General features: G+C 45.0%; 1 protein-coding gene across 4 annotated transcripts in view; it reads right to left on the bottom strand.

Moving 5' to 3' along the window:
• Nucleotides 1–27,286, bottom strand: part of CDK12 (cyclin dependent kinase 12) — a 369,527-nt gene that overhangs the window by 146,800 nt on the left and 195,441 nt on the right. For all 4 annotated transcript variants that reach the window (XM_077459478.1, XM_077459482.1, XM_077459479.1 and 1 more), the window contains exon 11: nt 25,390–25,521. In XM_077459478.1, the coding sequence (XP_077315604.1) occupies nt 25,390–25,521 (132 nt within the window). The remainder of the gene's footprint in view (nt 1–25,389; nt 25,522–27,286) is intronic.

Below are 27,286 nucleotides of genomic sequence, written 5' to 3'. Positions count from 1 at the left end.
TGCTGCTACTCTGAGAACAGGAAGTAGGCCGCTCAGCACGTTTTATTAAGAAAATGCCTTGCATTTTCTGAATGAATGCAAAGCGTTCTCCAAGTGGATGCGGTAAAGAGGCATGGTGATGTCAGAATGCTTTGCATTCATTCAGAAAGTGCAAAGCATTCTCTGAATGGTATTCGTGGTGAGTAGCCATATAACTATACATAAAATATCCATAACTAAATTCACTTTTTAGGTTGAGAATAGGACAAATAGTATGCTTAAAACCGGTCTTGGGCAGGTACTGGCACAACTACTGGTTCAGGGCAATTCTGACTGTCCTTTGGCAGATTTTGGTTGATTTGAGAGAAGAAAGTGGTGAGGGGGTAGTTTTGACTTCAATTTTGTACCCCTTCAAGGGAGAAGCAAACGAACAGACGTCCCCCCACTCTTAAGAGGTAGGGCCCTCCTTAATTAGGAAGAGGACATTGAGGAAGACTTTGTGGGCTTTGTAAGGAAAAATAAAGGGTTGAATTTTGGTTTTAAAGTTGAATCCTGGGCACGGTTATTTAGGTGATTGGTGATTTTGAGGAATTTGGGATCTTTGTGAAAGAAAAGCTTTCCATCCTGTGACATCTGATGAATTGGTCAACTGCCTCTCCAAAAACGTGTCTGCCTGATCATATATGGGAGGTTCTTTTTGCAGGCAACTTCACTGGTCAAGTCTTTGAACCACAAGATTCTGCATGTTAACAGATTAGAGCTATTCTGGTCTCATGACATCTTCTAATAAATCCACACAGCTTGACATAATGAAATTAGAGCAAGGGCTGGTTGCAGGGCTGAGCCTGTCAGAGTAAAAAGCCTTCAGAGGAATCGCAAATGTTCTTCTATCTGTAGAACCCATGAATAAAGGAACATCTTCAATAGGTACAGTGGGATGTTTGTAAAAAAAATAAAAATAAAATAGGGCACCTGTTCCTTTATAGCAGAATAAACAGCACAGTGCTAGTGCTGTCTAATCTGGCCCTCTCTGGCTGATCCTACCACTTCCTGTGTCCCCCTCTGTGAGCAAACCACAATAACCATGGTTGCTGAGCAGAGAGAAAAAAAAAAAAAAAAAGGTTTTTTTTTTTTTAACCACTACAATACAGGGCACTTTCCCCACCTTCCTTCCCAATTATCAGCTTTCAGCGCTCTCGCACTTTCAATGACAATTGCGCTGTCATGCTACGCTGTACCCAAATTAAATTTTGTTAATTTTGTTTGCATAAATAGAGCTTTATTTTGGTGATATTTATTCACTACTTCATTTTTTGCGATATAATCGAAAAACTAGCGGAAATTTGGGGGAAAAAAACTATTTTCTTCTTTCTATTTTAACCACTTGCTTACTGGGCACTTAAACACCCTTCCTGCCCAGACCAATTTTCAGCTTTCGGTGCTCTCACACTTTGAATAACAATTACTCAGTCATGCAACACTGTACCCAAATGAATTTTTTGTACTTTTTTCCCACAAATAGAGCTTTCTTTTGGTGGTATTTGATCACCTCTGGGGTTTTTATTTTTTGCGCTATAAATGAAAAAAGACCGAAAATTTTGGGAAAAAAACGCATATTTCATTGTTTCTGTGACAGAATTATGCAAATTATTAATTTTTCTTCATAAATTTTGGCAACAATTTATACTGCTGCATATCTTTGGCAAAAATAACCCAAATTAGTGGATATTATTTGGTCTTTGTGAAAGTTAGAGAGTCTACAAGCTGTGGTGCGAATCGCACAAAATTGATCACATCTGATGTACTGGTGGACTATCTCGCTTCTTGTGACCCGAACAAGCCAGGAAAGTACAAATACCCCCCAAATGACCCCTTTTTGGAAAGTAGACATTCCAAGGTATTTAGTAAGAGGCATAGTGAGCTTTTTGATGTTGTCAATTTTTTCCCACAATTCTTTGCAAAATTAAGATATTTCATTTTTTTTTTCTCCAAAAAATTGTCATTGTAATAGAAAAACTGAGCATACAGCTAATAATTTTGTAATAGGTTATTTCTCTCACGTGGCACATGTATACCAAAAATGACACCCCCCAAAAAATTCTGCTACTCCTCCTGAGTATTACAATACCACATGTGTGGGACTTTTTCACAGCCTGGCCACATAGAGAGGCCCAACATGCAGGTAGCGTCATCATGTGTTCTAGGAACATAAATTACACATCTAACTTGTTGACTATTTATTACACCTTTGAAGCACCAGGACAATGACACGTGACACTGATGACAGATGGCACCGATACGTGGCAATGATGACACTTATACGTGGCACTGATGACAGATGGCACTAATATGTGGCACTGAAGACACGTGGCACTGAAGACACGTGGCACTGAAGACACGTGGCACTGAAGACACGTGGCACTAATATGTGGCACCAATGACAGATGGCACTAATACATGGCACCGATGACGCGTGACACTGATGAGAGATGGCACTGATAAGTGGCATTGATGACACGTGACACTGACAGGTGGCACTGATGACAAATGGCACTGATACGTGGCACGGATGACAGATGGCACTAATACGTGGCACTGATGACAGATGGCACTTATACGTTGCACTGATGACAGATGGCACTGGGGACAAATGGCATTGACAACAGGTGGCACTGGGGGCAGGTGGCACTGGGGGCAGGTAGCACTGGGGTGGATGGCACTGGGGCGGATGGCACTGGGGCGGATGGCACTGCTGGGGCGGATGGCACTGCTGGGGGAGGATGGCACTGCTGGGGGAGGATGGCTGGCACTGCTGGGGGAGGATGGATGGCACTGCTGGGGGAGGATGGCACTTTTTTTTTTTACTTTTTTTTTTTATCAAAACAAACCAAAGCAGAACGGCTGCCACTGCAGCCGTTCATCTCTCCCCTCTCACACTCTGTGTGAGGAGGGAGAGCGGCGCTGAGAGATGATATCATATGTTTACATATGAGATCATCTCCCATTGGACACGCCGATCGCGCTGTAAATGGCCGCTGTGATTGGCCGTTTACAGCGATCTGTGTTTGCCTGTCCCCGGGGGACACGGCGAACACAGAGCTTCTGCGAAGCGTGCCCGCGGCGGCGCGCATTGCGGAAGTAAACATTAGAACGTCCAGGGACGGCCTCCTGGACGAAAGCGCCCGCTCTACGGCCGTCATTCGGCTATAGGGCGGGCGTGAGATGGTTAAAAGAAAACCAATAAAATCAAATGTCATAAATTTAAGCCAAAATGTATTCTGCTACATGTTTTTGGGAAAAAAATGTCCGTTAAGTATATAATAATTGGTTTGTGTGATCACGGACATATGTACGCAAATGATCATGTACAGATGTGTGCAGGTGATCACGGACATGTGTGTTCAGATAATCATTGGGACATGTGATTTTAGTGGGACATATGTAGGGGGCATGTGTTATTATTTGTGGACATGTGTGTTTTGGGGACATGTGTGGGGACGTTTGTTTACACCGTTTTACACTAGACTGGTGATCAGTGAGTAAAAAGCTGTAAACAGCTCATACTCACTGATCACCAGCCGGCTGCATCGATCCGCTCTCCTCTCAGCAATGACTTCCGTGTGAGGAGAGGAGAGCCGATTGCCTAGCAACCGGCTGTTTGTTTACATCACATGATGGCTGTGACTGGACACGGCCGTCATGTGATCACAGGGGCCAATTACAGAGCCCTCCTGCAGATCCGAGATGCGCCTCGTCGGGGTGACACCAGCGCATCGGGATTGTGCCACTGCGCGGGCACACGTGATCCTCCTCCTTCTGAAAGACGTTCAGGAACGTCCAGTCAGGAGGAGAAAGCTCCCACCCTGCCGTATATATATATACATTTGCCGGGTGGGAAGTAGTTAAATCAGATTTGGTTTGTCAGATTCGATGTCTGAACACTAGGGGTGCAACGGATCAAAACTCAGGGATCGGATCGTTCCTCGGCTCAGTCATGGATCGGATCATTTTTCGGATCAGCAAATAATAATTGAATTAAAAAAAAAAACTGTAAAAATTCAACCACCATATAGTCCCCACTGTAATATTGGCTGGGTATGGCAGAGTACTGGCTGGGTATGGCAGAGTACTGGCAGGGTATGGCAGAGTACTGGCAGGGTATGGCAGAGTACTGGCAGGGTATGGCAGAGTACTGGCAGGGTATGGCAGAGTACTGGCAGGGTATTGCTGGGTAATGGCAGGGTATGGAGGGATGGCTGCTTCCATCCGACCTCTTCACTGTACAGATCAGTACAGAGAGAGGCGAGAGAATCCGGTGTCATGACATGACGCCGGTTTGTTTACAAGTGATCGCATTGTAAACGCCTGGGTGTAGAAAGATTGCCGCCGCTTCCCAAGGCCGAGACCGCGGATCGCAGCATGTGCCGATCCGAGCGGGGTGACCCGTTCGGATCTAGGAACGGTGACGATCCGTTGCACCCCTACTGAACACAGTCAACCCCTTGATAGCCCCTAGTGTCACTTGGGGTCAGATTTGTCTGCTGAAATGTTGCAGTCCCTCTAAAAATCATAGATCGGCGGAATTACCAGTAAAAACAATGAAAAAATTTAAAAGTCCATAAAACATAATACAATAATTTGTAGGTGCTATACCTTTTGCGCAAACCAATCAATATACACTTAATGCACTTTTTTTTTTACGAAAAATATGTAGAATAATAAATATTGGCCTAAACTGATGAATAAATTCGTTTTTATATATATATATATATATATATATATATATATTTTGGATATGTATTGTAGCAAAATGTAAAAAAACAGTCTTTTTGTTTATAACGCAAAAAATAAAACAATTGCAGAGGTGATCAAACACCACCAAAAGAAAGCTATTCATCAATTTTGTTTTGGTACCATGACACACGATCACGGTACTGAAGTGGTTAAATCAGATTGTGTAAGATTTAAAGCAGAGTCCCGCTTTTTTTTTTTTTTTTTTTTTTAAGTCAGCAGCTACAAATACTGCAGCTGTTGACTTTTAAAATATGGACACTTACCTGTGCAGGGTGCCCGTGATGTCGGTACCCGATGCTATTCTGTATCTTGGCTCTCGGGTGCTGCCGCAGCCATCTTCGGGAAGGGAATCAAGAAGTGAAGCCTTGCGGCTTCACGTCCTGGTTCACTGCGCATGCGCGACTCAAGCTGTGTATTCCCACTGGTGTCTCCTGGGACCCGGGGGAAGTGGTGTAGATACCCGCGGGTGGCATGGGTATCTATGCCGGAAGTGGGAACAAGATGCGTGTATTAGACCGGTATCCGCTCCCCCCTGAAAGGTTCTAAATGTGACACCGGAGGCGGGGACGGTTCCCGAAAAGCGGAAGTTCCATTTTTGTGTGAAACTCCACTTTGAATTGGATTTTTTGTTTTGTTAAAAAAAATGTAATAAAATGCTTTTAGAGGAAAAAATCTAAAACATAGTTTTCTATTTAAGCTACATTGATAATTTAGATTATTCAGCATGAAATGGAACATAGTTTTGTAGCATGAGGCTGTATATTCAGCAATATTTAAATTTTTGGTAAACTCATTTAATGAATCCAAGCTCTGCAAGAAGAGAACATGCAATGCATTGATGCGATCACACAATTTCACAGTAACCATGCGATAAAACAAAGTTCAGGAATATTCCTTTATCACATTGTTTTGCAAATCTATGTACACTACAAACTGTATGATTGTTTGTAGAGAAATGCCTCTGTACCAGGCTCTAAGTGTAAGGAGGCTGGGCAAGCAGTAAAAATGAAAGCTAAACCTTCTAAGCAGCTTATAAACGTTGCGCTCTTTCTGCACATAGCTTTAAGTGCTTTATACCTCCCTGGAAGAGCAAAATGGCGACAGGATATAAAAGAGACACAGTTTGGGACGATTTACTAACCTGAAAGCTTATTCTACATAGGAAATGGATTTCTGCACAAATTGGTCATAAAATGTGATCCGATCTTCATCTAAGTCACAACAATAGACAATCACAGTCTGCTTAAACTAATAACACACAAAAAATTAAATGTTACCATGTTTTTATTGAACACACCATGTAAATATTCACAGTGCAGGTGTAAAAAGTATGTGAACTCCTAGACTAATGAGATCTCCAAGAGCTAATTGGAGTGATGTGTCAGGCAACTGGAGTCCAATCAATGAGATGAGATTGGAGGGTTGGTTACAGCTGCCCTGCCCTATAAAAAACACACACCATTTCTGGATTTGCTTTTCACAAGAAGCATTGCCTGATGTGAACGCTGCCTCAAACAAGAAAGCTCTCAGAAGACCTACGATTAAGAATTGTTGGCTTGCATAAAGCTGGAAAGGGTTATAAAAGTATCTCCGAAAGCCTTGCTGTTCATCAGTCCCAGGTAAAACAAATTGTCTATAAACAGAGAAAGTTCAGCACTGCTGCTACTCTCCCTAGAAGTGGGCGTCCTGTAAAGATGACTGCAAGAGCACAGCGCAAACTGCTCAATAAGGTGAAGAAGAATTCTAGAGCGTCAGCTAAAGACTTACAAAAGTCTCTGGCATATGCCAACATCCCTGTTAGCGAATCTATGATACGTAATACACTAAACAAGAATGGATTTCATGGGAGGATATCACAAAGGAAGCCACTGCTGTCCAAAAAAAACATTGCTGCACGTTTACAGTTTGTACAAGAGCACCTGGATGTTTCACAGCAGTACTGGAAAAATATTCTGTGGACAGATGAAACCAAAGTTGAGATGTTTGGAAGAAACACACAACACTATGTGTGGGGAAAAAGAGGCACAGCACACCAACATCAAAACCTCATCCCAACTGTGAAGTATGGTGGTGGGGGCATCATGGTTTGGGGCTGCTTTGTTGCATCAGGGCCTGGACGGATTTCCATCATCGAAGGAAAACTGAATTCCCAAGTTTATCAAGGCATTTTGCATGAGAACTTAAGGCCATCTGTCCACCAGCTGAAGTTCAACAGAAGATGGGTGTTGCACCAGGACAACAACCCAAAGCATAGACGTAAATCAACAACAGAATGGCTTAAACAGATGAAAATACACCTTCTTGAGTGGCCCAGTCAGAGTCCTGACCTCAACCCAATTGAGATGCTGTGACCTGACCTCAAGAAAGCGATTCACACCAGACATCCCAAGAATATTGCTGAACTGAAACATTTCTGTAAGGAGGAATGGTCAAGAATTACGCCTGAACCTTGTGATGTCTGATCGGCAACTACAGGAATTGTTTGGTTGAAGTTACTGCTGCCAAAAGGAGGCTCAACCAGTTATTAAGTACAAGGGTTCACATACTTTTTCCACCTGCACTGTGAATATTTACATGGAGTGTTCAAAAATAACATGGTAACATGTAATTCTTTGTGTGTTATTAGTTTAAGCAGACTGTGATTGTCTATTGTAGTGACATAGATGAAGATCAGATCACATTTTATGAATTTGTGCAGAAATCCATACCATTCCAAAAGGGTTCACATACTTTTTATTGCAACTGTATTAAAGATTCTAACTGCCAGCAAGAATGAGTCCTTAAATTTAAAGAGCACCTGTCATTTCAAATCCATTATGGCAGCACCCGTCACCAGGCATACACTCACCTGCTGCTGCCACACCCCTTGATTTAAATCAAGCTTTTTTACTAGCAATTTAAAATCTACTTGACTTAAAGCGGAGGTCCACCCTAAAATGGACCTCCGCTCATCGGAATCCCCCCCCCCCCTCCGGCGCCACAATCGGCACCTTTCAGGGGGGAGGGGGGTGCAGTTACCTGGATAATCCAGGTAACTGCACCCACTTCCGGGCTAGCTCTCTGCGGAAAGGGGCGTACGTTACGCCCCTTTCCGCAAGCGCCCGCCCCCTTCAGCAAGTGCCCCGCTGCCTGCTGGGAAACACAAAGCTCCCAGAGGCAGCGGGGACCGTCCGGATTGCGCCGCGCGGCTCGCGCATGCGCAGTAGGGAACCGGGAAATGAAGCCGAAAGGCTCCATTTCCTGATTCCCATACCCAAGATGGCGGCGGCACGAGCGAGCGATCGGCTTCGGGTGCCGACATCGCGGGCGCGCTGGACAGGTAAGTGTCACTATTTAAAAGTCAGCAGCTACAGTATTTGTAGCTGCTGGCTTTTAAAAAAAAAAAAAAAAAAAACGCGGAGTCCCGGTGGACTCCCGCTTTAAATAAAATCCACGCTGCTGCTCAGCCCTGACTACCGTGGTCAGTTTGCGTGCCTCCATTATGCACAGCTCTCCTCTGTACACAAGTTACAAAACAACCTGGCAGCCCCTTCCTTTATCTGGCGATAACTCACTCTAAGTGCTTGTTTAACCACTTGAGACCCGCGCTATAGCCGAATGACGGCTACAGCGCGGATCTCCTTTTCCGGGACTACGTCTATTGACGTAGTCCCGTGAACGAGCGGCCGGCGTGCCCCCTGAGGGGCGCGCGCGGTGCGCTCTGTGATCGGCGAGTCTACGAGACTCGCCTGATCACCGATCCGTGCAAGGGGTCGATCCCGACCCCTTATCACGTGATCAGCTGTCAGCCAATGACAGCTGATCATGTGATATAACGGAGCCGGTAATCGGCTATTATTCCTCCTCGCGCTGATAGCGCGAGGAGAAAAAAAAAAGCCGATCACCGGCGGCCATGATCGGGACATCAGTCCTGATCACGGCCAGCCCTGCCAGTGCCCACCTGCCCCCTGCCAGTGCCCACCTGCCCCCTGCTTTGCCTGCCTGAATAAAAAATGTGTCCCCCCTGTCAGTGCCACCCAGCAGTGCCCACAGTGCCACCCAGCAGTGCCCACAGTGCCACCCAGCAGTGCCCACAGTCTGCCTCAACAAAGGTGCTGCACCCCAGTGCCACATATCCGTGCCCATCAGTGCCCAGCAGTGCCGCCCAGTCCCATCTATGCCCCTTAGTGCCACCCATCCGTGCCATCTTATCTGTGCCCGTCTTTGCCCATCAGTGCCCACCAGTGCAGCCTATCAGTGCCCACCAGTGCAGCCTATCAGTGCCCACCAGTGCAGCCTATCAGTGCCCACCAGTGCAGCCTATCAGTGCCCACCAGTGCAGCCTATCAGTGCCCACCAGTGCAGCCTATCAGTGCCCACCAGTGCAGCCTATCAGTGCCCACCAGTGCAGCCTATCAGTGCCCACCAGTGCAGCCTATCAGTGCCCACCAGTGCAGCCTATCAGTGCCCACCAGTGCAGCCTATCAGTGCCCACCAGTGCAGCCTATCAGTGCCCACCAGTGCAGCCTATCAGTGTCCACCAGTGCAGCCTATCAGTGCCCACCAGTGCAGCCTATCAGTGCCCACCAGTGCAGCCTATCAGTGCCACCTCATCAGCGCACTTCAATGAAGGAGAAAAATTACCTGTTTGCAAAATTTTATAACAAACTATTAAACATGATTTTTTATTTTTTTTTGCATCTTTTTTTGTTTGTTTAGCAAAAAATATAACTCCCAGCTGTGATTAAATACCACCAAAAGAAAGCTCTATTTGTGGGGAAAAAATGATAAAAATTTCATTTGGGTACAGTGTTGTATGCCCGCGCAATTGTCATTCAAAGTGCATCAGCGCTGAAAGCTGAAAATTGCTCTGGGACTGAGGGGGGTTTAAGTGCCCAGTAAGCAAGTGGTTAAAAAGCTGTTTCTAAAATGGGATTTTTAGGTCATACTTACCTGTAAAATCCTTTTGAGTACATCATGGGACACAGAGTCAGGCTAATATTCATTACCTGCTGGGACATCCGTCAATATCTTTGAGGGGAGGAAGACACCCTGACAAAAAATAGCCATCAGAACTTAAACTGAAGACCAGTTAGCAGCCTTACAAATCTGAGCCACAGATACCCAATGGCAAAAAGCCCATGAGGTTCCTATACCGCTATAAGAATGAGCTCTCACCCTAAAGTGAGGAGCTTTATGTTTCAGATCGGAGGGACCGTAGGCCTGAATGACCAATTGATGGACCCAATTGGCAATGTAAACTTTGGAAGCTGCCTGCCCCTTCTTGGGTCCTTTTGGTAAAACAAAAAAAGTCTGACCCTCAGATCTCGGCAAATAAACCTCGACTGGCCAGACAATGTCCAAAGAATGCAGTAGTCTCTCTTCCGCTGAACGAGGCAGAGAGTAAAAAGGCAAAATAATGTCCTGATTTAAATGAAAGGCCAACACCACTTTTGGTAAAAAGGATGGGACAGGTTGAAACACGACTGTCATTGTGAAGGATCAAGTACAGTTCCCAGCATGAAAGGGCCGCCAACTCCGACAACCTTTTAGCCAAAGGTGATAGGTATCAGGAAGGCTAGCTTGCGTGACAGCAAGTCTAATAAAATTGCCTTAATAGCTCCAAATGAGATAATTTGCCTTCCAGTTCTCTACTCCCGGGATATGGACTGCTGATATAATTGGCACATGTCCCTCTCCAAAGACTAGTATGTAGTTCACCTCCTTCAGAGCTGAAAGGCTCCTGGTATCGCCATTGGGGGCTTATATAGGCCACTGCTGTGGCATTGTCGGACTGAACCCTGATGGGGCAGTCCTGAAACTCCACCGTCCAGGACCTGCCCGTAATTCTAGGACGTTGATGGGCAGGGTCCTCCCTAGAAGACTCATACAGAGCCTAATAGAGGGTTGTCTGGTGCCCTTTATCTGACTTACACAGATCCTTACTGGTGGCAAGAAAACACTTGCTTGGACCGTGTTTAGGATCAGACCTAAATACCTTAGACTTTGGGCTGGTCTCAAGGCTGACTTTTCAGTATTTATGATCCAGCCTAAGTTTTTAAAATACTGCACTATGTAAATTATGCTCTGTTCTAGAGCCTGTACTGAGTGATCACAGAGCAGGAGGTTGTCAGATAACCAGGCACCAGGATCCCTTGGGCCCTTAAAAGGCCAGTACTGGTGCTAGGACCTTTGTGAACACCCAGGGAGCTGTAGCAAGCCAGAAGGCCACAAACTGAAAATGACGTTCCTCTACTGCAAAACGTAGGAACCTCTGATGAGACTGAAAGATGGGTACGTGCAAGTATGTGTTCTTTATATCAATGGAGGCTAGAAAGTCTCCCCTCTGGAGTGAGATTACTACTGAGTGGACAGACGCCATCCGAAAGGACTGTTTCAATAGATACTTGTTCAGGTTTGAGTAAAAACCATGTGCCCCTTTCGAATACAGGAAACTACAATCACTCCTTGATGCACTAGCTAATGTAGTGCCTGAAGCAATAAGTTTATTTTTGCGAGAATCCGAGGTAGCGCTGGATCTTAGAAGCCTCTGAGCGGGGAACCCCCCGCAACTCCAGCTTGTAACCACAAGATATAATTGAGGTGACCCACTCATCCTGAATTGTTGTTTTCCCAAATGTCCTCAAAGTGTAGCAGCCTTCCACCATCCGATGGAGTGGGGGCATTCCGTCAAAAGGAGGGCGTTCCCTCAAAAGGAGGGCTTAGTACTGGGTTTAGAAGAATTTTGGACCCAGGGTCTCCCTGGAACTGGCCTTGCAGCTTGCCCCTGCCCCTACACCTTGCTGACGGAGGAACCGCCCCCACCTTGAGACATTTAAAGAAGCAAATTCTGGGTTTTCAAACAAGGGACATCTGGTGCTTTTCTTCATAGGAAGTAGAGAACTCTTCCCTCCAAAAATCTTTTGGATATATTTTTCCAAATGATCACAGAATAAACATTTGCCCTGAAATGGGAAACCTGCCAATAACTTCTTACAAGGAAGCTCGGCTGACCAGTTCTTAATCCATAAAAGTCTGCGCATACGTACAGACAAGAGAGCCAGGTGAGAAACCTGCTGTATTGAATCCTTTAAAGCATCAACAGCAAAACACAATGCTCGAGGAATGTCTGTTTTATTTTCAGGCAGATCATCCTCCTGGTTAGACCGTTAGACCTGATCCTTTACGTACTGGCAAAAACCAACTGCCGCAACAGCTGGCTGAATAGTTGAACTGGCCAAAGAAAAGGAAGCCTTTAATAACAAATCCACTTTCTTGTCAACGTGGTCTTTTAAGCCCTGTGCATTATCTACCGGATAAACTAAGTTCTTGTTTAAAGAGACTGCTGCATCTACAGCTGGCATGCTTCATTTTTTAACAAACTTTTCATCCATGGGATATAAAAGGGAAAACCTTTTAAGAGGAACAAGTCCTGTCAGGATGTTCCCAATCAGCGTACAACACCTTTTTGAACAGGGGGTGTAGAGGGGTGTTTAGAGGGAAAGTCTGTGTGACCTGAAGAAGTCTTTAGAGATCCCAAAGAGGACCAGGGGGATCAGTCACCTCTGCAAGAGGCAACTTAAAAGCAGAATGAACCATTTCAGTCAGAGACAGGATCAAAAGCCTCTGCAACTGAGAGGCAGACATCGACTGGATATCTTCTTGTTCAGATTGCTCGGAAGCAGACTCATCTGCCAGGCACTTCACCCAATCCTGAGCATTAAGCCCTTCCCCATCCTCAACCCATTCCTGCTCCAGACTAGGAGACTCTGGGGAGGGGGCTCTATCATGCTTGCCATCACCCTTCAGGAAGGAGGCAATCATGCCAGCAATCCTATGCTGTAACCCGGGCTAGGGCTGAGGACAATTCATCCAAAGTGATAAAGAGTGAAGCAGCAGCGTTGACTGTAGGCACAATACAAGATAGGCGCAGAGGCTCAGATTGCCCGGGAGCCTCTGGTCCTTCAAGGGATACAGCACTAAGGACATGACTAGGTTCATCAGGAACTATTGATGACATAGGTGTGCCCTTCCCTGTGGTGTTAGTCCCACCACTCTTTTTTGCCAACATTTAATAGCCACAAAGAGTACTTAGGTGTAAGACACCTCAGAAGGGAGACCCCTTAATAGGGGTCACCAAGCCCCAATGCAACAATCCTGCTAAGCACCTTTAGCCTGCCAAGCGACACCTGGTGACTCATGTGACATGGGTAAGGAAAAATGAACCACTGCAAGTGTCTGTTTAGAGACTGCTCTGTTTCCCAAAGCTGCCTTCTGGAAGCACAACATGCTTGGCCTACACAGCTTAAAGAGGAGGGCAGGTTTTGAAAAAAAAAAAAATTTAAAAGTCAGCAGCTGCAAACACTGTAGCTGCTGACTTTTAATAAGTAGACTTGCCTGTCCAGGGCGACCGCGATGTCGGCCGCCCGAAGCTGACCGGTCCCTCGGTCTCGGGTCCCGGCGCCGCCATTTTGGGTAAGGGAAACGGGCAGCTTGCGGCTTCACTGCCCGTTTCCGCATGCGCGAGTCACGCAGGGCTTTGTGAATGGGACGCGCTGTGTTCTGGGACACACAGTTCCCAGAACACAGCGCGACCCATTACCCAGAAGACGCCGCACGGAGGAGAGAAGAAAGAAGATCTCCGCGGAGGAGGAAGAGGCAGATTATGATGATGTGCTTAGCAACAGGCATTTCTGGTAAGTAAAAAAAAAAAAAAAATTTTCATTTTTTTTTAAATGATTTTTTTCTCATTTTTAATGTATTTTATTTTTTCAGGGTGGCCCTCCACTTTAACCACTTCAGCCCCAGAACTCAGAGAGCTCAAACAAACTGTGCCATCCACCCTGCAGACACTGGCAAATAAAAAAAACTTCCTGTATGGGAGAGGTTATATAGGGGATCACTTCCTGTCTGAAGACCTTTGGTCTCCCAGTGTCAATTCACCTAATGATTAAGTCTAACCCAGCAGGTAATCAATATTAGCCTGACTGTGTCCCACGATGTATGAAAAATGTCTCTAGTCATCTTCAGGCCGGTCACTTAACTCTTGGCTGCTCTGCTACTAAGATCCAAGGCTACAGCGGGAGGTGCCGAGCGGCCAGCACAGCAGTCACGTGACTTCTGGCCAATGTCAGAGGGAGATCTCAGCTCCTCCCTCTTTAGCCCTGGATCATAATAGCAGATCAGCTGGGAGTCACGTGACCAGCCACAACATAACTGGAAAAATAGGATTTTTTGTAATGACCGTAAAATCCTTTTCTCTGTAGTTCACTGACTGACACAGCTCCTCTCATAGACCATTGGGTTATTACGCCACCTTCAGGAGAGGACTAGGCATAACATGTTAACGTAATATAAAAACAAGAACTTTCTAGTTCCGTCCAAGGGGCGGTCCCTTAGGTAACAACCCCACAGCCTGCCTTGCAGCTTCAGTACGTCAAGAAGCAGTATAACGTAGAGAAAAATAGGAGGGGCGGGTGCTATGTCAGTCGGTGAACATGAGAAAAGGATTTTACGTGGAGTACAGAAAAAATCCTATATTCTCTTCGGTTCACCGACTGACAGTTCCTCTTAGACCAGGGTGCGAGAAACCCGCGGGCGCCAGGTCGCATTTGCGACTAGAATTAGCGACCTGGCGCATGAGGCGTCACAGCTGGGAAATCCTGTCTCTGTGCGCACTGTTCTTTTGAAAAAATAAAAACTGTCGCTTTTATTCCTATTATAAGGAATGTAAAAATCACTTGTAATAGGAAAAAAAAAGCATCACAGGTCCTCTTAAATATGAAATATGGGGTCAAAAAGGCCCTTTTCACACGTGCTGTCTGAACAGGTTCGCCTGTCAGTTTTTCAGGCAGACCTGCTTGGACCCTTAGCGGGGATATGGTGGCTTGTGTCCCTGCAAGGCAGGAAATAAAAGCAGTCACATTCGTTATAGTTGTCTGTGTAAATTTAAAGCGGGAGTCCACCGGGACTCCGCGTTTTTTTTTTTTTTAAAAGCCAGCAGCTACAAATACTGCAGCTGCTGACTTTTAAATAGTGACACTTACCTGTCCAGCGCGCCCGCGATGTCGGCACCCGAAGCCGATCGCTCGCTCGTCTATCGGGTCCTGCCGCCGCCATCTTGGGTATGGGAATCAGGAAATGGAGCCTTTCGGCTTCATTTCCCGGTTCCCTACTGCGCATGCGCGAGCCGCGCGGCGCAATCCGGACGGTCCCCGCTGCCTCTGGGAGCTGTGTGTTTCCCAGCAGGCAGCGGGGCACTTGCTGAAGGGGGCGGGCGCTTGCGGAAAGGGGCGTAATGTACGCCCCTTTCCGCAGAGAGCTAGCCCGGAAGTGGGTGCAGTTACCTGGATTATCCAGGTAACTGCACCCCCCTCCCCCCTGAAAGGTGCCGATTGTGGCGCCGGAGGGTGGGGGGATTCCGATGAGCGGAGGTCCATTTTAGGGTGGACCTCCGCTTTAAGATTGGTTAATTTTTATATTGAGAATAAAGCTTTTAAAAAAAAAAAAAAAAAACTGGCTCTTAACTTTTTTAGCTGGCTTCTAGATTCCAAGCAAATTTGTCAAGCGCGGTCTTAGACCATTGGGACATTTCCAAGCAGTGCCAAAACGAGGGGTGGGAAAACTGTATAAAACTTCACCCAAAATGGCATGTGGGAACTAGTATAAACTTTATCCACAGTATAACCAAAGCTTTTTTACCCACAAAAAAACAGGGTGCTCCTCAACTGAGGGGCACAACCTCCAAACCACACCAGAACTGCGATAACAAATGCAACAGTGCATTACTTAAAAGGTACTGCGTTTTTACCAAAAAAAAGGGGAAAAAAAATGTAAAGTGCAATTGCAATTATACAGGCGCCTGCAAAACTTTATGACCAAAACAGGCATCAGCCGATGTACTAACATCTACCTTATAGAATTTTTTAAAAGCGTGTGAACAGATGACCAAGTCGCCACTTTACACACTTGAGCGACAGACGCTTGATGTCGGAAGGCCCAAGACGTTCCGATTGACCTTGTGGAGTGGGCCGTGACCGGAAAGGGGCGCACCTGGCCCTTCAAGGCGTAGGCCTGTGCTACAATCTGTCTGATCCACCTGGAAATGGTGGCCAACGAGACTGCCATGCCTTTTTTCGGACCAGCCACTGAAACAAACAAGGAGTCTGATTTCCATAAGGGAGCCGTAGCAGACAAATTTAACCCTCAGAGCCCAAACCACGTCCAGGGCATGAAAGGCCACCTCCTTAGGATGTGTCGGCTTAGGATATAGATGCTAACACAATGTCTTCATTGATATGGAATGCCAAAAACACCTTCGGCAGAAAAGAAGGTAGCAGACACAAAATGGCCTTATCCTTATGGATAACCAGATTTATGACACAGAGATGATAAAACAATGTCTTCATTGATGTGAAAGGACGAAACCACCTTCGGTAGAAAAGAAGGTTGCGGCTGCAACAGCACCTTATCCTTGTGTATAACAAGATAGGGCGGATTTGCAAGACAAGGCCACCAGTTCCGAAAACCCTCCTGGCCAAAGTAATGGCCACTAAAAAGACCACTTTCTGGGAAAGAGTCAACAGAGGGATCTCTCTGATATTTTCAAATGGCGATATTTGAAGCGCCGATAACACCAGGTTCAGATTCCACAGGGGTAACTGGAACTACATGTCGGACCCCTTGAACAGAAGTGCTCACTAGAGAGTGAGACACCAGGGGTCACTGAAAAAAAAAGACTGTCAAAGCTGATATTTGTCCTTTAATGGTGCTTAAAGCCAATTTCTGGTCTACTCCTTGCTGTAGAAACAGCAGGATCCTGGATATAGAAAAGGAGCGCGGACACCATCCTTTCTCCTTACACATGGAGATGTAGGCCTTCCAGGTACGATGATATGTGGGAAAGATACGGGAAAGATAAAAACACTTAATTTCAAGATAGCAAATTTTCCAAGGATGAGAGCTGCTCTCCAGGACTTAGACTGGGAGAGAATATTGGCAGCAATGGGCACAGAACAGAAATGGGAATTCTTCAAAAAGACTGTTTGTGATCTCACGGCAAAATATATTCCCATGGGCAATAAGTTTAAAAGGTTAAATATAAAAACGATGTGGCTCACGGCCAAAGTTAAAAAAGCTATAAACTATAAAAAAGAGCTTTTAAAAAATATAAAAATGAAGGAACGCTAGTGTCATTTAAATGTTACAAGGAATATAACAGAATATGTAAAAAGGAAATCAGGGATGCAAAAATTCAAAATGAAAGACAGATTGCAAAAGATAGTAGGACAAACCCCAAGAAATTCTGCAAATATATTAATAGTACAAAAGGTTAAGTCTGAGCATGTAGGTCCTTTGCAAAATAATCTGGAGTGGGTGACTGAGGACAAAGAGAAGGCTAACTTATTAAATACTTTCTTCAGCTCTGTGTATACAAAGGAGCATGGGGGAGCTCATGTCCATAATGGGGGTGGTACCGACGCAGCCCCAAATCCACAATGGCTCAAAAGTGATATGGTCCAGAAATATTTGGACAAAATAAAGGTGGATAAAGCACCTGGACCTGATGGCATCCACCCACAGATCATAAAAAAAATAGAGCTCTGTAATTTCAAAGCCATTGTATCTAATTTTTAGGGACTCGATGACAGGAATAGTACCACTGGATTGGCGCATCGCCAATGTGGTGCCTATATTTAAAAAGGGAACAAAGTCTTTACCAAGTAATTATAGACCCGTTAGTTTAACTTCTATAGTTGGGAAGATACTGGAGGGATTAATAAAGGACCACATAGACGAGTTCTTGCAGGAAAAAAATATTTTGAGCAACAGACAGCATGGATTCATGAAAGACAGAAGTTGTCAGACAAACCTGATTTATTTTTATGAGGTGGCAAGTTAAACCTTGGACAGAGGGGTGGCGGTGGACGTGATATATTTGGATTTTGCAAAAGCGTTCGATACAGTTCCGCACACACGGCTCATGTGTAAGGTAAAGTCTACAGGTTTGGAAAGATCAGTTTGTAAATGGATAGAAAACTGGCTAAAAGACAGAATTCAGAGAGTAGTGGTTTATGATGCTTACTCTGAATGGTCTAAGGTTATCAGTGGTGTACCCCAAGGTTCAGTGCTGGCACCCTTACTTTTTAATATCTATATAAATTATATTGGGTCTGGGATCAAAAGTAACATTTCCGTGTTTGCAGATGACACCAAGCTATGCAGTGGAATAACGACCTTACACGATGTCTCCAATTTACAAGCCGACCTCAATGCTCTGCCTACTTGGCCGACTATGTGGCAGATGAGGTTTAATGTTGAGAAATGTAAAGTTATGCACTTGGGGGCTAAGAATATCCATGCATCATACATGCTATGGGGAGTACAACTGGGGGAATCCATAGAGGAGAAGGATCTGGGGGTTTTGGTAGATCATAAGCTCAATAACAGCATGCAATGCCAAGCTGCGGTTTCCAAAGCGAGCAAAGTCTTTCCTGTATTAAGAGAGGTATGTACTCCAGAGAGAGAGATATTTTGCCCGTTCAAATCATTAGTAAGACCTTATCTGGAATATGCAGTTCAGTTTTGGGCACCAGTTCTCAAAAAGGATATCGGTGAACTGGAGAAAGTGCAGAGAAGGGCAACCAAACTGATAAGAGGCATGGAGGAACTCAGCTATGAGGAAAGATTAGAGGAATTGAATTTATTCACTCTTGATAAGAGGAGATTAAGGGGGGATATGATTAACATGTACAAATATACAAGGGGTCCATATAGGGAACTCTGTGTCGAGATCACCGACTTCTTTAGGTTCAACAGCCACCCAAATTCCTACAGGGTCTGCATGGTGATCGCCACATCCCCCTCTAACTCTGAGGCGGAAGATGCTCTCAGGAGGAGATAGTCTAGGTATCCCGTGATCGTGATCCCGCATTGCCGCAGCAATGCCAAAACTGGAGCCAATACCTTAATAAACACTTGGGGGGCTAATGCCAAACCAAAAGGGAGAGCCACAAACTGGTAGTGGGCTTCCCCGACTGCAAATTGCACAAACTTCGGATGTCGAAGGCATATGGGTATGTGCAGGTACACATCCTGGATGTCCAAGGACACCAGGGAGTCCCCTTGATGGAGTGCAACTACTGAGTGAATTGATTCCATTCTGAACCTCTGTACTTTTACACAGTAATTGAGGGCTTTCAGGTCCAAGATTGGACGTACCCCTTGCTCTTTGGGGACTACAAACAGGTTTGAGTAGAAACCCTGGAAACGTTCCGATTCCGGAACAGGGAATATCACCCCGTGACTCAGCAGGTCCCTTACCGCCCCCAATAGGGTGGGAGTACGGGTATGCTGGAGGGGAAGAATCTGTTTTGCGGCCAAGAGAAGAACTATCATGTAGCCTGAGGAATTCAGATCTCAGACCCATTGGTCGGACAGCCGAGAGGCCCACCGGGCTGCAAACTCCCAAAGGCAACCCCCACACATGTTGCGGGTGGGAGTAAACCTTCATGCGGTAGCACTTTTGCTCGCAGGCTTGCGGTTCCATGGACACTTTGGTCCTTCAGAGGTCGTCCTGTCGGGCTGGGGACGCTAGGTCAAAACCCGGGGCTGACAAAAAAGCCGTTTGTGAGCGGAGAATGAGGGTCCTTGCCTGCAGCGTGGCTCCTTAGCCTCCCTGGCCTGTGGGAGTAGTGTACTCTTACCACCTGTGGCATTTTTAACACTGTCATCCAATGAGGCTCCAAAGAGCCGGTCGCCAAGGAAGGGAAGATCCGTCAGGGATTTTTTAGATGCCTGGTCAGCAGAACAGCATTTTAGCCAAATTAAGTAACTCAGCACCACTGCTGACACTGAAGCCCTTGATAGCAGAGGAAGGCTGTTTTTTACCATCTTTGCACCTATGCACCGCCTCCATCTTGGCAACGAACGAATTGAGGACTACTGACAGAGCGTCCAGAGGCACTGCACTGGCTGCAGAAGAACCGGTTGCAATTCCCTGGATTTCAGGGGGAGAAACACTAGTTTCTGAAGCCATGCTGACCCTACCCTGTCTGCCACCTGTTGGGGACTTAGGACAGTCATGGTCCCACCCTCCTAACTGCTGCTGGCTGAGGGGCTCTTTCCCGCAAGACTCAACACCTTGACTGGTTCTGCGCTTTCCAGCTAGTAGTGCCTGTGTCAGCTCCCAGATGCATAGGAGACCAAACTACGCTGTGCAGAGCTGCTCTGAATGTCGCGGAAACTGACCAAAAACGTGTTCAAGCTTCAAGAAAATATCCGCCGAGCGCCTAGTATAAAGGACATTATCACAGGGAAAATGGCCGACGAACTACAGGAAAATGATCAGAGAGAATGCTGCTCCTTGCCCCACCAAAGATGCATTGTATACCATGAGGGACAGTGAACAAAACAGACAGATCAATGGCGGTGAAACAGCTCTACAGCGATCAATAGAGACACAGCCTCCAGACACCTCCAGGGAGAGACCTACACACGTCCAGGGTACAGCCAGCACGGTGAGAGCCCCCCCGGAGAGCCCATGTATGGCGCACACACCACTCAGCAGCCCATACAGCCTCCCCCACAGGGAGGGGGAGGGAGGGAATATAGGGACAGGGAGAGAAGAGAGGGAGGTGAGGGACCCCCAAATCGACCTCCCAGGGAATGCCCAGCTGCTCAGCCCCACTGAGGCAGGGAGAGCTGTACTTACCAGTCCTGAAGGGCTGGGAGACATTCCATCAAAGACCCACTCTCCGATCAGTACGGGGTGGCTGCTGGCCTGGCACACTGTGATGCAGACATCAGTAGCCCAGTCATGTGTGCTCCAGAATATTTACGCTCACCGACCTCCTCTGGAGGTGAGGCATGTCGTGGCCGACCAGGCACGGAACTCTGGTCTGCACACGCTCGCTGGTCAGGCGGAGGGGATACTACAAGGATAAGAGTATCCAGCCTGTCACCCAGCCTGTTGATAGCAAATCACAGGATCTTTAATTTTGCACAAAAAGCAAAGCTTCTGCAAAAAAAATCCACAGACCGATGGGCCCACAAGCTTCCTAGGTCCTTCTCTAGGCAGAAAAAAACTGAAGCTGCAAGGGAGCCTGTGGGGTTACCTAAGGGACCGCCCCCTTGGGCGAAACTAGAAAGTTCTAGTTTTTATATTACATGTTATGCCTAGTCCTCTCCTGAAGGTGGTATAACAACCCAATGGTCTAAGCGAGGAGCTGTGTCAGTCGGTGAACGTAAGAGAAAGGGTATTTCGAGGCATATTTAAAAAAAAACAGTTAGCGAGCGTGTTATTGTTCGTTAAAGGAAAGGGACTGCCAGTGAAAGGCTCTTTTAGGGTTACAACTACTTTAAGAATAAGACGGCTGAATCAACTACTGGAACAGACCACTTTTTAAGTGAACTCTTGTCATGGTTATGCAGTGATCTTCCTGTGTTTGCTTACCTCCCCTCATGTGTTCAGACTAAGAAGCCAGCCACTTCCACCTGGTGGTTTTTATAACCTCTCCTCTAAGCATGGCTCCACCCCAGGCCCTATCAGGGAGCCCTATATTAACCTGTGCACTGCAGGCCATCAGTGCTGATCAACCATTGTGTATTCCTTTGTGTGTTAGCTTCCTGTTTCCTGCCGTGTGCTCTTCTACTGTTTTCCACTACCGACTTTGGCATGTTTTTGACTATCCCTGTTTGCCTGTGATCCTGACCTTTTGGCGTATCCCCGACTATTCTTGTCTGCTTGTGGCCCTGATCTTGGCTTTGTCCCTCACCATCCCTATCCTCCTGTTGTCTACTGTGGGTGTGAGCTGGGGGACCCTGGGGGTCGCGACCTGGAGCCAGTTGCAGCCAAGTCCATCCTCACCACTAGAGGCGCTGGTGAACACGTGCTGGCTCTTAGACTCCGCACCCCAGGGAATCTTACGCTCTAACCCCAGTGGGATCTGTCCCCCGTCTGCAGCAGTCAGCCGTAGGGTCCACAACCTTGCGGTGCACTCCTGATCCCTACGGTGTGCATCTGTCACCTCGCCTCAAGGTGACCCGACAACTCTTTTTCCACTGGATAGAGTTCAACAAAGACATTGTTTGTTCCTCAACGGAAAATGTCTTAACAGACAGAAAATCAAAGCTACAACTCCAAAGTTTTTGCACACAGCAGAAGTGAGCTTATCCACATAGAAATCCTGTTGCATAAAGATACCACATCAGTTGTAAAAGTGTGTAGGGGAGAAAAATCTTCTGCAGCCTCCCTTAATACTATTTCTATATAATGTACTCTTCATTCCATTCTGTGTATGCCTTCTCCAACGCAAGCATATCGGGATCTGACTCAGGTAGAGATGGAGGAGCTGGAGAAAGGGCATGGTGCTTTGCAGCCATGGACAAAGATAGCTGTATTAGGGTCGTTCGTTGTAGAATGGTGACATGTCACCATTGTCAGGTACGCCACTTGTTGCATGCCTGAGATAACACTAAAATTAGATGCAGAGTACGGTGTTAAAATCATTTCCTGCTCCAGTGCAAGAGAAGCAGCATCATTCTGAGGTTGAGTGTTGTGCCGGTGATCAACAGAGCGAATATTCAACTGAGGATTGGCCATGGTGCCTATTCACCTTGTTTCACAATAGCTACAGTATGGGGATGATGGTATTCCACTTGGGGGTATGCACAGGGAAGGGTGCAGAATATACGGTAGGCTTGTCCGAATGGAGTACACAGCAACCCGAGTATAGGACATTCTGAAACAAATCTTGGTGAAAGGGTGGGAAGAAGCACCTGTGTTTTTACAGTAACAGAGATATAGGGTGACCCTGTCTTACCTGTCCTTGGCATTGGATTGTGTATAAAGTTCAAACGTCATCCTGGCAAGGTGAGCACACCCACAAAAGGAATCTTCAAGGTCTGGGTTCCATAACAAATACAATGAAATGCCAATGTGAGCATCCATGCAGGATTCAATGCCCAAAGCAAAATTAGAGGTCATTCCCATGACATGGAAGCTGTAAACAGCTCCCAAAGTTTTACTGAGGTTGCACCAATCCAGATGCACTGCTTCTACTTTTGACATTAGAAGCAGTGAAGGTGATGATTGAAGAGTTGAAGAAACCAAAGATAAAATAATAAAATAGAGAAGCTAAAAGTTACTTCACCGCAAAGGAGAATAGGCATTACCTTAGGATACTAGCAAAAATTAGGACTTGTGGTTGGGTAGGGTTATAAGGGATGCGCCCAGAGGCCAAGTCCTTGAAAGCTTTGCCAGTGTTCAATCACCTAAATCACAAAGTATGAACCTATAAACCAGGGTATTTGAATACTTTGCCTGTGTCCTGTACTGTATGACTAAGAAGTATTTTTCAAGCTGGTACTTTCTCTTTTTTTAAAAACCCTTATTAACCACTTCAGCCCCAGAATATTTTACCTCATTCCTGACCAGAGCACTTTTTACAATTTGGCACTGCGTCGTGATAACTGACAATTGCACGGTCATGTAATACCCAATCAAAATCTGCCTTCTATTTTCCCCCACAAACAGAGCTTTCTTTTGGTGGTGTTTAATCACTGTACAAGTAAATGCGCAGTGAGCCAGATCAGTGGAATTTTTTTACACACACAGTGCAGGTAGTCTGAGACTATATAAACATGCTGTTAGTCCAGAGTCCATAAAGGATTTCTGCCAGAGTTCATACACACAGGGCAGCCTCAAGGGAAACAGAAACCATGTTCCAAAACTATAAAAGAACACAAAGAGCAGCCTCTGGGTGTAGATTTAATCACACAGTTTTACAAATCACATTTAGAAGGTTAAAAAGTGTAATGGATAAAACAATCCAGGGAGTGGGGAATCATCAGATCGGACCAATCATCCTGCCGGCAGGATATTTTTATTTATTTTTACTATTATTATTATTTAAATTTTTATTTTTATTTATTTTTACTTTTATTGTTTTTATTTTTATTCCCATCTTCATCGTTATATTTTCTACTTACTTACGTATTGCTTCCCCCATTCATAATCATTTGCCCTTATTAGTTTTGAGATAATAGCTGTCATCCCTTTCCCTCTCTCTCCGTTCTATAGCAATTCTCACTGCATATGTTTTTTTCTTCTGCCTTAAACACGCCCCTCCCTAGCCTTAACTCGTCCCCTCACTCCTCCTCTCAGTCTGTGTAGTTTTCTTCTCCCGTTTTAGCCACGCCCTTCCCCAGAGCTTTATCTATTCGTCCTTTCACTTCCCCCTTCAGCTTGACGAAGGAGCGCAGCTTACTTGCCATCTCAGTTCGAACGCTCACAACACCTGGCCGCAGCATGCCAGTGATGTCATCATCCCCCACCTGTGTACCATCCCTCGCTCTGTCTCCATGACCAGCGCTCTTTCCACAGCAGTTTTCTGGATATGACAGTCTCCAGCATCCCAGCCAGCAGGATGATTGGACCGATCTGATGATTCCCACTCCCTGGATTGTTTTATCCATTGCGCATTTTAACCTTCTAAATGTGAGTTGTAAAACTTTGTGTGCAAATTTTTTTTAAATATACACCCAGAGGCTCCTCTCTCTTTGTATTCTGGTATTTAATCACCTCTGCAGTTTTTATTTTTTGCACTATAAACAAAAAAAGTGTGACAAAAAAAAGAAAAAACACAATATTTTTTGCTTTTTACTATAATACCCTAATTTTTTTAAACACATTTCTTCATCAGTTTAGGCCGATATGTTTTTTTCTACATATTTTTGGTAAAAAAATAAAAAAATAAAACAAAAATTAAAAATCACAATAAGCGTATATTGATTGGTTTGCACAAACGTTATAGCATCTACAAACTATGGGAAATATTAATGGCATTTTTATGGTTTTTTTTTTACTAGTAATGGCGGTTATCAGATTTTTAGCGGTATTGCGACAGATAGGACACTTGACACATTTTTGGGAACATTGACATTTGTACAGCGATCAGTGCTATAAACATGCACTGATTACTGTATAAATGTCACTGGTAGGGAAGGGGTTAACACTAGGGGGTGATCAAGGGGTTAAATGTGTGTTTTCCCTTAGTGTGTTCTAACTGTATGGGGATAGGACAATATAAGACTGACTAGGGGAGGAGACATATCGTTGTTCCTACTTAGTAGGATCAAACTACACGTCTCCTCTCCCATGACAGAACAGGTATTTGTGTGTTTACATACTCAAATCCCTGGGCTGTCCGTACTTGTATAGGGTTGTGCGCACGGGGTGCCATTCTGCCCCGTAAAAAGACGTGAGCCGGTCGGGAACCATTTAATGCAGGGAATCCTTCACAGTGTTACAATTGTGTGAATAAAAAATATATGTGGCAGGCACCACTGTCAATTCCTCTTCCGATAAACTTTCTTTTCCCAGAAAAGAAAGCACATTTTCAGTCTAAAGACTAAATGATTAGTCTAAAGACTAATGATAGCTTGAAAAAAGGCCTTCAAAATCAAAACACTGCATGTATGTAGTTGTGTAAACACGAGAAAAGGAGCGGTCCAGAGGTAAGTACTGCATTCTTACCACCTACTATACTATACTTTCCCTTTTAAGAGCAATCCAGAAAAAAATGTTGATTTATATTCATAAAATCCCATCCTATAGTTGTACTGGGCTAGACTTACTCTGGAGGAGGCATCTTGCTCACATCTACATCCTTCAGGAAGTCACTCAGAAGAGCCTGTTCTGCAGTGCAACGCTTACTGGGATCCAGGGTTAGCATGTGGTCTAGGAGATCCAAAGCAGGAGTTGGAATGCTGAAAATAAAGGCAAACACAAGAGTGCAGGTCAAATACATCTCAATGTTATACATTCCCCAAGTTCTTGAATTAACAGGCCATTGGCATCAGTTTGAGATATTCATATGATCATTTAGAAGTCATCGAATATCTTCCTGAGTTGCTTTAAATTTCTATGGGCTTGTTCTGCATTACAAAGCCTGCCTGACATGAATAAAAGCCCATCGCCACAAACCTTAATATTGTTTATACACTGCAAGAACCTAAAATGCACTTTTTCCCAACAAATGTATTGTCACAGTGCATTTATATTTGCATCAAAGTAATTTTTATTTTATGCTTTAACAGTCTCTCAGAGAAACTGTTAAACAACTAGCTTTGTAAAGAAAAATACCACAGCAATATGCTCTACTGTGCACAAAAGAGGTTTGCGAGATTGAAATTGTTGGACCAACCCTATTATGCCTAACCAACACTGTTAAAGGAGGACAATGAACAAAACACCAAGGAGCTAAAACGCAGCAAGGAAAAAAAAAAAAAGAAAAAAAAAAAAAAAAAGGATGGATGTTACCCTTGTAAAGCTACACAAGACGAAAGCAATAATAAATCATGCACGATCACACAGTACTCAAATACACACACACATACACCCATAGGAAGCCTTTAATTCCATTGCTTTATCAACTGCTACTTCTAGCAAAAATTTGCAAATGAGTTAAGTAGTGCAAACAATGCTACTAAAAATCTTTGGTTCAGTTATTGCCTACTGATATCTAAAAGGGATTAAAGTGGTGCTAAATTAACCACTTCCGGACCGACCACGTCACATATAATGTGGCAGCGCAGCCCAGCTGCATGAAACTGTGTACCTGTACGTCATTTAGTGCATGAGATACTGTGGGCAAATGCACACTGCACGCCAGGGAAGGGTGTGCGCAAGGGTTCCGGCAGACACTATGTCCACCTGCCACCGACAATCTCTGTACAGAGGCAGAATGGGGATGTAAACAAGGCAGATCCCATTCCGACGGGACAAGATGGAGATCTGCTGTTCCTAGCGATCAGGAACAGTGATCTTTGTGTTGTGCCAATGAGCCCTTCCCCCACACAGTTAGAAAACACTCAGGGAACACAGTTAACCCTCTGATTGCCCCCTAGTGTTAAACCCTCCCCTGCCAGTGTCAATTATACATTGATCAGTGCATTTTGTTTTAACACTGATCAGTTCATTGGTGTCACTGGTCAACAAAAAGTGTCACTTAGGTTCAGATTTGTCTGCCGCAATGTCGCAGTCCCACTAACAAGATCACTGCCATTACTAGTAAAAACAATAATAAAAAAAAAATTCAAAGTCCCTAAATCTATCCCCTATTTTGTAGACGCTATAACTTTTGCGCAAATCAAAATTCGCTTACTGGGATTTTTTTTACCAAAAATATGTAGACTACATATGCCTAAACTGATGAATATTTTTTTTTTTCACTTTTCCTATATATTATAGCAGAAAGTAAAAAATAGTTTTGTGGTTTTTTTTTTTCCAAAATTGTCACAATTTTTTTGTTTATAGCGCAAAAAAAAAAAAAACAAAAAAAAAAAAAAAAAACACAGGAGGTGATCAAATACCACCAAAAGAAAGTGCAATTTGCAGGGGGGGGGGGAATAAATTTAGTTTGGGTACAACTTTGCACGACCACGCAATTGACAGTTAAAGTGAAGCAGAGAAGAATTGCAAAATATGGGGAAAATCCTTCCGGAGCTGAAGTGGTTTACATACACACACATT

This window comes from Lithobates pipiens, unplaced genomic scaffold (genome assembly GCF_037356315.1).
Source record: "Lithobates pipiens isolate NorthernLeopardFrog02 unplaced genomic scaffold, aLitPip1_a1.2 Scaffold_28, whole genome shotgun sequence".
NCBI classification, from domain to species: Eukaryota; Metazoa; Chordata; class Amphibia; order Anura; family Ranidae; genus Lithobates; species Lithobates pipiens.
The sequence above is the reverse complement of the archived record's forward strand: the minus strand, read 5'-3'. Positions and strand labels throughout refer to the sequence as shown.